This window comes from Salvia hispanica, chromosome 5, assembly GCF_029641045.1.
Source record: "Salvia hispanica isolate PSC_SH4W2 chromosome 5, Shi_PSC_v1, whole genome shotgun sequence".
In the NCBI taxonomy this organism is placed as follows: Eukaryota; Viridiplantae; Streptophyta; class Magnoliopsida; order Lamiales; family Lamiaceae; genus Salvia; species Salvia hispanica.
The window spans coordinates 9,070,756-9,086,150 of NC_142696.1; the positions used below are offsets into that span (position 1 = coordinate 9,070,756).

The 15,395-nt window shown below is 33.7% G+C and overlaps 1 protein-coding gene across 1 annotated transcript; it reads left to right on the forward strand.

Moving 5' to 3' along the window:
* Positions 1 to 10,654: 10,654 nt before the first annotated feature.
* Positions 10,655 to 14,651, forward strand: LOC125220948 (protein FAR1-RELATED SEQUENCE 5-like). Its single transcript, XM_089059053.1, has 4 exons — positions 10,655 to 10,745; positions 12,129 to 12,861; positions 13,131 to 13,563; positions 13,653 to 14,651. The coding sequence occupies exons 1-4, from the start codon at positions 10,655 to 10,657 to the stop codon at positions 14,649 to 14,651; spliced, it is 2,256 nt and encodes a 751-aa protein (XP_088915179.1).
* Positions 14,652 to 15,395: the final 744 nt, after the last annotated feature.

Below are 15,395 nucleotides of genomic sequence, written 5' to 3' on the forward strand. Positions count from 1 at the left end.
CACTAGAGGCTAAACTAAAGAAAGAGATAGATTTAGTTCCCTAGCAGGAGGAATCATTATGGCAATAGAAATCTCGAAGTGACTGGATCAAACTAGGGGACCAAAATACCTCTTTCTTCCATTTGGGGACGATTTCAAGAAGAATGAGGAACATAATTGAGCTGCTTATAAATGAAAATGGTGAGTGTGTCATTACAAACGTTGCAGTATTCTTTTGTAAGGAGTTATATGAAGAGGATGAGCTTCATAGGCCTCTATACTCGCATCGTGATTGTTTTCCGGCTATTGATCATTGTATTGCTGATGAGATCAGAGCGCAGTTTTCTTCAAAGGAAGTCAATGATGCTCTTTTTTCCATGAAATCATGGAAAGCACAAGGCATAGATGAATTTCAAGCAGGCTTCTTTAAAAAAAAACATTGGGACGTGATAGGTGCAGATGTTTGTGCTAATATTCTTGGAATTCTGGGGTGGAATGATGGATGGCAGAATAAACAGAACGATGATCTGTCTCATCCCAAAGGTGGAAGCCCCAACACTCATAACCCAATTTCGACCTATTTCTCATTGCAGTGTGATCTATAAGTTGGTAACAAAGACTATTGCAAATCTCTTGAAGCAACTAATGCCTCTCATCATTGGGCCTTCTCCAGTGGTGGAACCAGGAATTGTAAGAAGCCGGTGCTGAAATTTAACAAAAAATATGTCAGCGCGGCACCGGTAGCCTAATTATTTTCGAGAGCGAATAGCCTTTTCTAATAGTGTCACAATATCAGTATTGAATTAATGAATTAGAAATAAATTACTCCCTTCATCAGCCAAAATCTAACATGTTTCGTCATTTTGGATTGTCCGTTATTTCTAGACACATGTAATTTTTTTTTACTTTTAATAAGCTGGTTTCATATTTCACTAATTCATAATATTCACATTCTACTACTGATAATATTAATATATAAAAATGAAACTCAACGTCCACTGACTTTTTCGTTCATTAACCTTTATAAATATAAAGTTAAATAACAATGTAAAACTATGGCAAGTAAAAATATATCTTTAAATAGTGGACAGAGAAAGTATTTTTTTTTTATTAATAGAAATTAGAGATTATGATTATAAACAATTTGAAAATAAAATAATTAAATGAATTTTATATATATAGAAAATAATACAATATTTTATCACATAAAATGCACAAATTTAATACAGTTTTATCAAAAGTTTTTAAGAATAAACTAAATTTTTAAAGTAAAAATTCCCCTAGTCTAGGATATGAGATTTACTCCAAAACTTAAAAAAAAAACTGACAAATAGTAGAAAACTACTTCTCTCTCTCCAATGCGCACCCCTCTTCCCTCTCTCCCATTTTCTTCCTCCCTATTCTCTCTCCTCTGCGCCCCATTTCCGCCTCCCCTTTCTTTCTGCGCTGCGTCTCCTCTCTCCCCCTTCCGCTCCCACCTCTTCAACTCTCCTATGTATAAATGGGCTGCCGGCACCAGGCAAGCCCCCGCTGGAGCGGGGGTTTGGCCCTATGCTGGTTCCGCCAGTGCCCTTCTCAATCTAGCTTTATAGCAGGAAGGCGTACAACTGATAGTATAGTCATAGCGCAAGAGGCGATCTATTCTATGAGAAAGAAGACGGTGTGTCCTTCCCGGTCCTCTCGTACTAGGGAAAGGTCCTCTCAATGCTCTAACGCCCCCACCGGATATGGACCGAACTGTCTCACGATGTTCTGAACCCAGCGCACGTACCGCTTTAATGGGCGAACAGCCCAACCCTTGGAACATACTACAGCCCCAGGTGGCGAAGTTTGCACATTTTCGTTAATCCATGAACAGGATCTATACATCTCGATCGGAAAAGAATCAAGAGAAAAAGAAAGAATCGGAATGGATCGATAGATTTCTCGAAACAAACGAAAAGGAAGGGCAAGAAGGGCATTATGGCGGTAAAGGTTGATCTAGTGAAGGCATATATATGATAAGGTAAGTTGAGATTTTCTATTTGATACTCTAAATGAAGTGAGGTTGCCAGCATCTCTCATAGATGTGATTGAGGTATGTGTCGACTAGCTCAGTGCAAATTTTTTGGAATGAGAACTTAACTGATCCTTTCTACCGTCTAGTGGATTGTGCCATTGAATCGATCATTATCTCTTTTGTTTGTCTTATTATCTCCATATTTGTTTATCTTATGCATGGAGAGATTGGCCCATGGAATCGATCATTCGGTAAGATGGGGAGAATGGAGACCTTTTCGGGTTTGCAGGAAGGGACCGAGCTTAACTTATCTCTTTTTTGTGGATGATCTTTTGCTTTTCGGGGAAGCAGATATTATTACTGCTGAGGCCTTTTCCAATACTTAAAAAGATTTTTGTACGAGCTCGAGTGCAAAAACTAACTTGTTCTTTTCTAGAAACGTGCAATCTGGGGATCAACTTCAAATTATAGATGTCTTGAGTGTGCAGGCAGTGGATGACCTAGGTCGATACCTAGGGGTTCCTCTATTGCATAGGAAGGTGACCAAAGCTACTTATTCCTATGTATGTTGTAGAGAAGATGAAGGGGAAGATTGCAACCTGGAATGCGACACATCTCTCTTTTGTGGGAGAGCTACTTTGGCTCAAGTAGTTTTAAATACTATGCCGCTTTATCAATGCAGATAGCTCTTGTACCTTTGAGTACGTGTTCTGAAATGGAAAATATTGTTAGAAGGTTTGTTTAAGGCAGTAAATTGGAGAGCAACGGCTAAGCAAAGTGGCATGGTGCAAAATTACTCGACCAAGAGTGGATGGTGGTGTTGGACTTCGGGATCTACGACTGCTTAATCTTACTTTTGGCATGAAAGCATGCTGGGCAGTTTTGGTCCTTATGGGGGAAGTTGTTATGTACTAAGTATAATTTTGATCCTTCAAATGGACTTGACCCGTGAAGGCCTGCGTGTGTCCGCCTTTTTGGAGACTAATTTATAAATATTGGGTGATGATGTACGAGAAGTGTTAGGTTTGGTATACTGAAAAACATGTTTCAAGCAAGTTCGCGCGAATAGAATCTTGCTTGTATACGAAAAACTCTACAATCCACTTTTAACCCAATTCAGTATTATTCGAGCAGTATCGCACGAATAGGATCCGTATATTATTACATTGTGTTTGCTTGTGCATTTATAAGATGTTTTTTAAAATATTTAAATGTATAAAAAGCAAACAAAGTCCAAGACTTTTGCTTAGTAGACTGGTTGTGGGCGTCGTCCTCTTTAAGGTAACACAGTCGGTTCTATGCAATGTTTTGCAAAAGAAAAAGAAGAATTTCACAACCCAGATAGGCTTAGACTACCGTGAAAGGTTGCAATGTCAGTCCGATTATTTCTAAGCCTTTCTGAAATAAGATGATGTCGATGTGGTATAGCACTGAATGGATCTAACAGCAAAACGTGTCTTTATGCTATCTACTGAAAGACTAAGTCTTAATAAATTACTATTTCTTAATCTACATACGTTAGCATTGAGCATACGGTATTGATTATGCACTACTTTGACTTATCAAATGGTACAGATTTTTCGCAACCAATAATCCTGATATATTTAGTGGTGATTAATATCTAGCGGTGGTATGATTGCTATTATGTTGAATCGTACGCGAGGTGAGTCTCGTTTGGTAATGTCCTCAAGAGGAGCTTGAACGAGATTTTATTATTCGGAAACTGGACAGTTGGAATTTAATTATTCCATGAATATTAAATAAGTGCTTCTTGCTAAGCCCACTCTTGGAATTAATAAGATGTTAATTAATTAAGTCCATAGAGACATTAATTAATTAATGGATATTAATATCTAAGCGCGAGAAATAAACAATAAACAAAACGGAAACCCGGATTACTTGTACTTTCGGATTTGGATGGGCAGTGCAATATTACTTCTGTAGTAGCTGCTCGTAATGTCACACCTCAACCCTTATGACTTATGCACTTACTTTAAATAAATTCACAATTTAAAATAAATAATCCACACGTCAAGTAAATATAAAACACATTATATAATTTCAAAAAACCAATATTTATCAAGTACATACTTCAGAACATTCTAAACCATAATGGGACCCTCTCACCACTCTATATATTACACATTTATCTACATGCAAAAATGATGAGGAAGAGAAGTTGCCAAAATGCTTCAGCCACCGACCCTGATAACATGTGGAGTTCCTACGACCCATGTCAACGAATAATTTCACTGATATCTTATTCCTGAAAAATATTAGTGTTTATATGAGCCACAACTCAGTGTATATAAACCTTACCTTTAATTCCACATCTCAGATATCAATATATTCTTTAACCAATATATATAATAATAACCAACAAATATTAGAAACAATTTCATGTACATATGCATATGCCACTCTGTTCAGTTTATTATTCTGTGACTGGTCAAGCCTGGTATATGTCCGGGATTTCCATTGTATACGACCCAAAGGCCCCTTTTAATTATTTGACCTTTCCATGAAGGGCCCCTCTTTGTATTTTTGACATTTCCACGAATGCCCCTCTTTGATTTGACCTTTCCACGAAGGCCCCTCTTTGCATATTTTCTTTGACCCGTAGGTCCATTATCATTGAATATGACCGTAGGTCTATTTTCATTACAATTGATATCAGATCCAGGGCAAGACCGTCACATATCCTCTTTAATTCCATGATTCAAATAATTCCAATACCATACATCAAACATATCCATTGCACCAATTACATCTCCATATATTCCATCAATTAACCCCAATACTATAGATAAACATATCCATTGCACAAATCACATATTCACATCATATTTCACCATCAATATCAAATAACATATAACCATTTCAAGCTCACATCATATGATTCAAATATTCACTCCAATTAACACATAACAATCAATCACATAAAATATGTAAAATTAAAAGTGTGATTTATACACACCTGATCACGATGGATAAACAACTCAAAAGTTCGATCCCTTCTCTTTGTTTACCACTCTCAGATTATATATAGTTGTTACTCCTAAATGCTAAATATTCTTCTTCTTATTATTTTCTACTGCTTATCTTCACTCATTTTTTTTTCTAACTTTCGTCCCTTTCTAAATCATAATATACCGTAGCTTCCTCCAATCTCCTCTCTTGCATTCTCATGAAAAAAGAATATACTTATATAGTCCTAATACGTGTAAGCTGCAAAACTAGGTGAGTCACTTGGTATTATACTTTATATTTATACTAAAACCACGTATAAAGGAGAATTTAGAAACGTGTATCTTTCTAAGAATTTAGACTACCAAATAATACATGAAAATGCATTTGCTATGCCACGTACTCACATTTATTTATTTAATTTATGTAATCTTAGTCTATCCACAAACTAAAATTATAATTATAGAAACAGAGTTTTGATCTATGTAAAACTCATTCTTAATACAAAAATATAGAATCGAGCATACAGAGGTCATTTTTAGGTCATCGTAAGCTTATTTTTATGTCATTATAATAAGGATGACATAAAATGATCTTAACATGACCTGAAACCCAAATTTTATAATATGACCTAAAACTTCTTTATAATGTTGACCATTAGATTGAAAAATCTCTTGTTCAGAATTTGGTCTGGGTTTTGTATTGAGATGCATTTTTGTATTGATCATTTTCATATATATATATATATATAATTATATATAGGGTTCTGATCTATGAAAACTAGATTAAATACAGAAACGCAGAACACAGTCGTACGTAGGGTATTTTTAGGTCATAGTTAGTTTATTTTTTTAGGTCATGCTAACAAAGCATGACCTAAAATGATCTTAACATGACATAAACCCGAATTTTATAATATGACCTAAAACTGCTTAATTATGACCTTCCGTATTTTTGGTTAATTATTGACCATTAGATCATCTAATCCTAGAGCCAAGATTTGGGTTGCACTTCTTAATTTAAGCACATACTTGTTTTGATCACTCCCATACACACACACACATATATATATATATATATATATAAATTACATACATGAATAGTACTATAATCCCATTTACATATGCACATGTTACAACACATGCATACACATTTATATTAATTATTTAATATAAGCAAAATAATCCATACTTATTACTCCATATATTATGTACATTTATATAAAAATTCTCATGAATCAAAACTATCTATTTATTCGACTATACTGATTGATCGTAACACTAAATATATCTTCTATGACACATACTTATACTACAGTAAAAATGACAATATAATATGCTAATATTCAAAATAATGTATGATTTCGGGTTAGAGATGTCACAATTCTTCCCCACTTTCAGAATTTTGTCCGCAAAATTCGTTTCTCTCTAAGTTATTGCAGTCAATGAAATTGCTAACCCATAAACAGATGTTGATAGTTCTTTCTCATTTTTTTACCCTCTGTTTCCCAAGTCTCCTCTTCGACTCTATGATTTTGCCAAATAACTTTTACCATTGGAATATCTTTTCTTCGCAATTGTTTCAGCTGGCGGTCCACTATATTGACAGGTTCTTCTATATAACTCAAATTTTCAGAAATTTGTATATCAGAATCTTTCAGAACATGTAAAGGATCAAATCGATAAAGCCGAATCCTACTGACGTAGAAAATATTATGAATCTGTGCCAACTTTGAAGGTAATGTTAACCTATACGCCAATGGTCCAACTCTTTCAACAATATCTCACGGTTCAATATAATGAGGACTCAACTTAGTTTTTTTTTTTTTTTTTGCTCGAATCGCATGACTCTTTTCTGAGGCGAAACTTACAAAAGACTTTATCAAGACTGAGATAGTAAATCGCGGATCTCTGTCAATATATAAGATACTAGAATACCATATACGTGTTCCTGCAGATAATGATGTCAAATCTTCAAAGCAAAATAATGTCACTAATAATAGATTTTGAACAGAATAAGAAACTTCCTGTACTTGCGATTGTTACGACGCATAAGCAATAAACTTTCCATTAAATCAGAAGAAACCAAATCTATGTTTCAGCGCATCACTATAAATAACATAATATCTTGTACCTGCGAAGATAACCAAAATAGGTGACATATTCAACCGATGCTTCCACTCATTAAAACTCTTTTGATATGCTTCACTCCATATAAAAGAAGAATTCTGCTGTACTAATTTCATTATCAATTGAATAATAATCGAGAATCATTTCCAGTTGAAAACCAGTTCAATCTTTTGTAGATCCACTTCTATTCCAAAACCTGACACCACGTGTCCCAACAATACCATATGATCTAGCTAGACTCACGCTTACTCAACCTTGCAATAATCTGTTTATCTTGCAAAACCTGTAATACTGACTGCAAGTGATTAACATGCCCATCTTGAAATTGATCAAATAAGTCTTCTATTCTCGGTAATAGATATTTATTCTTCACTGTCACTCGATTCGACTTCCACTAGTATATATAATGTCACAGTGTATCATCTTTCTTCTTCAAAAATAATATTGGTGCTCTCCAAGGTAAAACATTAATCATACATATCTCTGACAACTCTTGTAACTGTTTCTTCAACTCTTGAAACTCTAATGAAGACGGTTGATAAGTAGAAATAAAAATAAATGCAGTGCTCAATAGAGAAATATGTCTCCTGATAAGGTGAAAATCCAGATAAATATGCACTTCCAATAAATCAAAAAGCCGATCTAGATAATATAAGAAAACCTGGAACAATATATTGATTACTGTAAAATATCACTCGATCCCGTCTAGATGACTGTATTACCATTTCTTTTACTTGACAAGCTACCTTGGTTTGATGAAGTGAAAACCAATCTATACCCATAATAATATCAAAACTTGTGTATGAACAAGAGAATCAATATCCGCTGGCAGCTCAATTGAATTAACTCGCAACACATTCTCTAGAAAACCGTGTATATTGAAATATTGACAGCTCATATAATCAACAAACATAGTTCCTTGATTAAAGACAAAACCTTCTCTTCTTCTTATCACAATACACTTCTCTGCATATATTTAACATTGAGTTCTCTAGAAAAATCGTCTGAACTGAATACCAGAGGTTGCATCATAGCTTGTGGGACTGTTTCCCACCAAGAATAAGTATTGCTTCAAAGAAGAGATACCCTATAATCAAAACCTTCTTCTGACATACAACTCATCTGATTGAACACCAGTTCTATCATTTTTAACTATATCCCAGCCTCAGTCAGATTAGTTCCATAAAATCAACAACTTCTACCTTTCCGAGCTCTATAAATATTCTACCCTTTTACCTCATCATTGGTCCATGTATTCTTTGTTCTAAAAGCCTGGGTAATCCCCATATGATGCAGCATGTATATGAGATGTTTCTACAATTAATTGATGATGCAGGGCGGCTGACCCTTCTCTCCTCAGTGACATATGCTCATGACAATACAAATGCAAATGAAACTTATAACCAAAATGTATCATATGATATACATGAATACTATGTCCCAGCGGGATTCTATCCCCGCTCTGATACCACCTAAACTGTCACACCTCAACCCTTATGACTTATGCACTTACTATAAATAAACTCACAATTTAAAATAAATAATCCACACGTCAAGTAAATATAAAACACATTATATAATTTCAAAAAATCAATATTTATCAAGTACATATTTCAGAACATTCTAAACCATAGTGGGACCCTCTCACCACTCTATATACTACACATTTATCTACAAGCAAAAATGATGAGGAAGAGAAGTTGCCAAAATGCGTCAGCCGCCGACCCTGATAACATGTGGAGTTCCTACGACCTATGTCAACGAATAATTTCACTGATATCTTATTCCTGAAAAATATTAGTGGTTTATATGAGCCACAACTCAGTGTATATAAACCTTACCTTTAATTCCACATCCCAGATATCAATATATTCTTTAACCAACATATATAATAATAACCAACAAATATTAGAAACAATTTCATGTACATATGCATATGCCACTCTGTTCAGTTTATTATTCTGTGACTGGTCAAGCCTGGTATCTGCCCGGGATTTCCATTGTATACGACCCAAAGGTCCCTTTTAATTATTTGACCTTTCCATGAAGGCCCCTCTTTGCATTTTTGACCTTTCCACGAATGCCCCTCTTTGATTTGACCTTTCCAAGAAGGTCCCTCTTTGCATTTTTGACCTTTCCACGAAGGCCCCTCTTTGATTTGACCTTTCCACGAAGGCCCCTCTTTGCATGTTTTCTTTGACCCGTAGGGCCATTATCATTGAATATGACCCGTAGGTCTATTTTCATTACCATTGATATCAGATCCAGGGCAAGACCGTCACATATCCTCTTTAATTCCATGATTCAAATAATTCCAATACCATACATCAAACATATCCATTGCACCAATTACATCTCCATATATTCCATCAATTAACCCCAATACTATAGATAAACATATCCATTGCACAAATCACATATTCACATCATATTTCACCATCAATATCAAATAACACATAACCATTTCAAGCTCACATCATATGATTCAAATATTCACTCCAATTAACACATAACAATCAATCACATAAAATATGTAAAAATTAAAAGTGTGATTTATACACACCTGATCACGATGGATAAACAACTCAAAAGCTCGATCCCTTCTCTTTGTTTACCACTCTCAGATTATATATAGTTGTTACTCCTAAATGCTAAATATTCTTCTTCTTATTATTTTCTACTTCTGTTGTTCTTCACTCATTTTTTTCCCCTAACTTTCGTCCCTTTCTAAAACATAATATACCGTAGCTTCCTCCAATATCCTCTCTTGCATTCTCATGAAAAAAGAATATACACTACAAAACTAGGCGAGTCACTTAGTATTATACTTTATATTTATACTAAAACCACGTATAAAGGAGAATTTGGAAACGTGTATATCTTTCTAAGAATTTAGACTACCAAATAATACATGAAAATGCATTTGCTATGCCACGTACTCACATTTATTTATTTAATTTATGTAATCTTAGTCTATCCACAAACTAAAATTATAATTATATATATATATATATATATATATATATATATATAGAGTTGTGATCAATGTCGAACCATTCTTAAGGGCTGAACTAGAGACCAAATTAGGGCCTTCTATTTTCTTAATCTTGTGGCTAGGATTAATTTACAATTTTATTTTTAATTTTATTCAATTAAAACTTGCTGAGGGGTATTTTAGGAAACTAATTTTTAACATGCAAAACCTATTCTCTTCATCTCAATTGCGTTTCGTCGTTCTCCTTCAATTCTTCAATTCTCGTTCAATTCTCGTTCAATTCACGATCTGCCGTCCACGATCTTCAATCAAGTTCTTCAATTCGTCGATCGCGTTCTATTCTTCAATCAAGTTCTTCTACAATCTTCCTCAATCTTCCTTCCACGATTCTTCAATTCACGATCGGGTTCTACTTTAATTCACGATCTGCCTTTGATTTACCATCGCGTTTTGCTTCAATTTGGCAATATTCTGACTCTCATGGAGAATATCGACGGATTAGGATCTACATCAACAAATTCCGCGGTTGAAGACGGATTAGGATCTACTTGAACTGGATCTACATCGAACAATGTTGGATCGATTATGGATGATCTTACTAATCCAGGGGGATCTCTTTTTGATACGGATTCTGATTCAGATTTAGAGCCAGAATCAGATAACACCACAGTCGAAGGTTCATGACTTTTTTCAATTGAGTAATGTGTTATTTTTGATGTTTTTCATGTTTGTAGTGTAATCATATTGATAATGAAGTAAATGTTCGGAAAAATGAGCTAAAAACTACGTTTCAACGTTGGAATGCTGATCCATGAGCTTAAAACTAATGAAGTAAAACAATTTTTTTTCATGTTTGTAGTGTATATGCGATTTGTACTCATGATGAACTACACTTTGGTTATCCTGAACTAATAACAAGTAAAACTGAACTTTTGTTCTTGTTGAATATTAAATGCTGATATTATTGTAGTGTATATGCGATTTGTACTCATAATGAAGTAACGTTAAGTTATCCTGAAGTAATAACCAGTAAAACTGAACTTCTGTTCTTATTGAATATTAAATGTTGATATTATTGTAGTATATATGCTGACTTGTTTGCACATTAAAATGAACTACATATTCTTTTTAATGAAGTAATAAATTGATAAGATGAAGTAATAAATTATGATAATGAAGTAATATCATTGATTTGTTTACACAGTTAGGTTTATTACCAAAATGAAGTAATAAAACATGAGAATGAAGTAATAAACTGATAAGATTCTGTAATATAAATGATCTGTTTTCCTTTTAATTATAATCTAGTTAGTATGAAGTATTGAAATCATAAAATGAAGTAATAAGTTATGATAATGAAGTAATATAAATGATCTGTTTACACAGTAGGTTTTATTACTAAAATGAAGTAATAATTCATAACAATGAAGTAAATCACTGTTAAAATGAATTAATAAAATATTATCATGAAGTAACATCTTTAACTGATGTGTTGTTTGCATATTAAAGTATGCCATCAATTCGACTAAATTGTTGTTATAATGAAGTAAAGTTAAGTTATCCTGAAGTAATAACCATTAAAACTGAACTTCTGTTCTTATTGAATATTAAATGCTGATATGATTGTAGTGCTGACTTGTTTGTACATTAAAATGAGCTACATATTCTTTTTAATGAAGTAATAAACTGACAAGATGAAGTAATAAATTATGATAATGAAGTAATATCATTGATTTGTTTATACAGTTAGGTTTTATTACTAAAATGAAGTAATAATTCATAATAATGAAGTAAGTCACTGTTAAAATGAAGTAATAATTCATAATAATGAAGTAAATCGCTGTTAAAATGAATTAATAAAATATTATCATGAAGTAACATCTTTAACTGATGTGTTGTTTGTATATTAAAGTATGCCATCAATTCGACTAAATTGTTGTTATAATGAAGTAATAAAACAGCTAAATGAACTAAACTGTTGTTATAATGAACTAAATTTGTAGGCATAAATTGTTTGTTTTAATTTTCCACTGACAGTAGTTTGCATGTTTTATATCAGTGTCATACCTACCTGACTGTCCATCCCAACCAAAGCCCTATGTAGGACAGATTTTTCCTAAACTTGATGATGCTACTGAGTTCTATAATAAGTATGCATGGCATGTTGGGTTTGACACTCGTAAACATGGATCAAAGAAGGAGGGGGATCTTGTCACATGGTTATATGTTGTGTGCAGTAGAGAAGGTGAGAAGAAAAATAAAATGCAAGGGCATGAGTCAAAACGCAGACGTTCTTCTAGGAAGTGTTTTTGCAAGTCTAAAATTGGGATTAAGTTTTGTAAGGGAATTGGTTATGTTGTCAAACAGTTTGAAGAAAAACATAATCATGATATGGTTGAGGGACGCCATAGGCGATTCATGAGGCTGAATCGCAATATTGATCTAATGCATCAGAAATTTATATTAGATTGTGCAAGTGCAAACATAGGTCCTACGTTGACTTTTAAGTTGCTGAATGAGGTTCTTGGTGGGCTGGATTATGTTGGGTGTACGGTTGTAGAAGTTCGAAACTATAGGCGCGACTTGAGAGCATTTACTCGTGGGGCAGATGCACAAATGATACTTAATGAAATGAGCCGAAAGAAGGAGAATTGTCCGGCATTCACTTATGATTTTGAGGTGAACTCCAAAGATAGGCTTACTCGTCTTTTCTGGTGTGATACCATTGCTAAGAAGAATTTCCATCTCTACGGTGATATAGTATCGTTTGACACAACCTATTCAACTAACAGGTATGAAGTATGTTATTTATAGTAAAATGATTATTGATGTGATCAACTTGCATATGCATGAAACATTTACTTTAGGTACCAGTAACAGTCAATAATGAATTAATAGTCTACTGGAATGAATGAAGTGAGTGCATAATTATTTAGAATTCTTAGTTGAATGTAGTAAAACTCCGACAGGATGAAGTATTTACCAAACAGAATGAACTAACTTTTAATTCATGTACTGCATAACATTTACTGAATCTTTTTGATGAATTGGTTTAATGCAGGTACTGCATTATATTTGCACCGTTCACAGGAAAAGACAACCATGGAAGACCTGTAACATTTGGTGCAGGCTTACTATCTAAGGAAAATGCCGATTCTTTCTCATGGTTGTTTGAACGTTTTGTCAAATGCATGGGTTCTGCACCAAAATTGATCATTACTGATCAGGATTTGGGAATGAAGGTTGCTGTGGAAAGAGTCCTTGTTGATACAAGACATCGATGGTGCATGTGGCACATCATGTTTAAAGTTGTGGAAAAGTTACCAAAGAGTCAACTTGGCAATGAAGATTTGAAAAAGGAGTTAAATAGTTGTGTTTGGTCTGAGTTGATAGAGCCTGAAGAATTTGAAGAATCCTGGAATAATGTAATGGAAAAATATGGGCTTAAGGACAATGAGTGGTTTACCTCTATGTTTGACTCACGAAAATATTGGGTACGTATCCTCCTTTGGAAACATATTTTCTGTCTGCTGAAGTATATTAGCCAATAAATGAAGTATTTGTATTACTTGATGAACTACAGGTTCCTGCATATTTTAGGGATTTTCCAATGAGTTCACTGATAAAGACCACATCTATATCTGAATCTCAGAACATATTCTTCAAGAGGTACTCCAAGTCTCGATCTAATCTTGTTGAATTTCTTATGTATTACAACAATGCATTGGATGGTCAACGGAGCAACAATAATAGGCTTGAATATTTGGATTTTAACACAATTCCAACTTTGAAAACAAATTCGGCTCTTGAGAAGCATGCATCAACAATTTACAGTGACAGTGGTTTCAAACTAATTCAGAGTGAGATTGAGGAAGCAGTCGATAATGTCACTATGGTGACAGTGTCAATCGTTGGTGAGAATGAGATTTATGTGTTGAATGATAAGTTCTCAAAGAACTGGACAGTTTCATACTCAATTTCTTGTGATTCATATGCATGTGGTTGTAAGATGTTTGAGAGGCTTGGGCTCGTTTGCAGTCACATATTTTGGATCTTGAGAAACAAAAAATTGAAGTTAGTCCCTGATGAGTTACATGGAGGACGTTGGTTGAAGTCTAAATTTGTCAAGGCTGTGCATTTTGGTTTTGATGATAATATTGAGTCATTTATTGCTGTGGATGAGACGAAGCAGGAATACAAGGATATGCATTCAGATTTTTATGATATCGCACGGCTTATAGAGGGAGATGGTGATAAAATTCGTGCATTTAGACATATTATGGCTGAAGGGAAAAAAGAAGTACTTGGTGAGGGAAATGTATTGTCTATAAGTGAAAAGAGACAGATGATTGAGAATTTTTATGGCTCAGAAGTCCCTAGTGAAATAGAAGTTCATCCACCTGATGTTGTCAGCACCAAGGGTTCTGGTCGACGTCTTTCACGCCTTGAGAAAGAAATAAGAGAGTTGTCGAAGCCTGGAAGGAAATGTGGCAAATGTGGCGAGATTGGTCAGCATGATTCAAGGAATTGTGACAAGATACAGGAGTTGAAGAAGAAGAAAAAGAGGAAACAACAATGTTGATGCTTGTTGTTCTTTTCTCTAACAGTAGTTCTGTTTTGTCGTTTATTACTTCAGTGGTATATGTTTTGTTCTTCATTTTTTAAGTTCAGTACTTCAGACCCGTAGTTTCTTATTTCATTTAAAATTTGAATTTGAATTAGTTTAAACTTTTTATGAAAACAGATCATTAGCTTATTGATTGATATGAGTTTATTATATCATTAAATAGAATATTTAGTTCATTTATATGAGCAAATTACACAGCTGTTAGTAGTATTATATAAAAAACAGTTCATACAGTATGACAGTTACTTCATCATACTTAAATATTACTTCAAACAGAGTTAATAAAATGCAAGGTAAAAAATAGTTCATTCAGTACGACATTTACTTCATTATATTGAAATATTACTTCAAACAAAGTTAATAAAAGGTAAGGTAGAAAATAGTTCATTCAGTACGACAATTACTTCATAATACTGAAATATTACTTCAAAAGGAGATAATAAAAGGCAAGGTAACACTGAACTTTGATCACAGCAGTTAAATTTAAACCATAAACCCATACAACGCAGTAAATAGATACTTCATAATCAAAGTCTGATACTTCATTATTATAGATTTCCACTTCATTATTATAATTTATTACTTCATTGTACAAATTAACTACCCAATGAACTATATCTATTATCCAATGCAACATTTAAATCTAATATAGAACAACATTAATAAGCGAAGTACTTTATTTTGAATTGCTCAAAATAG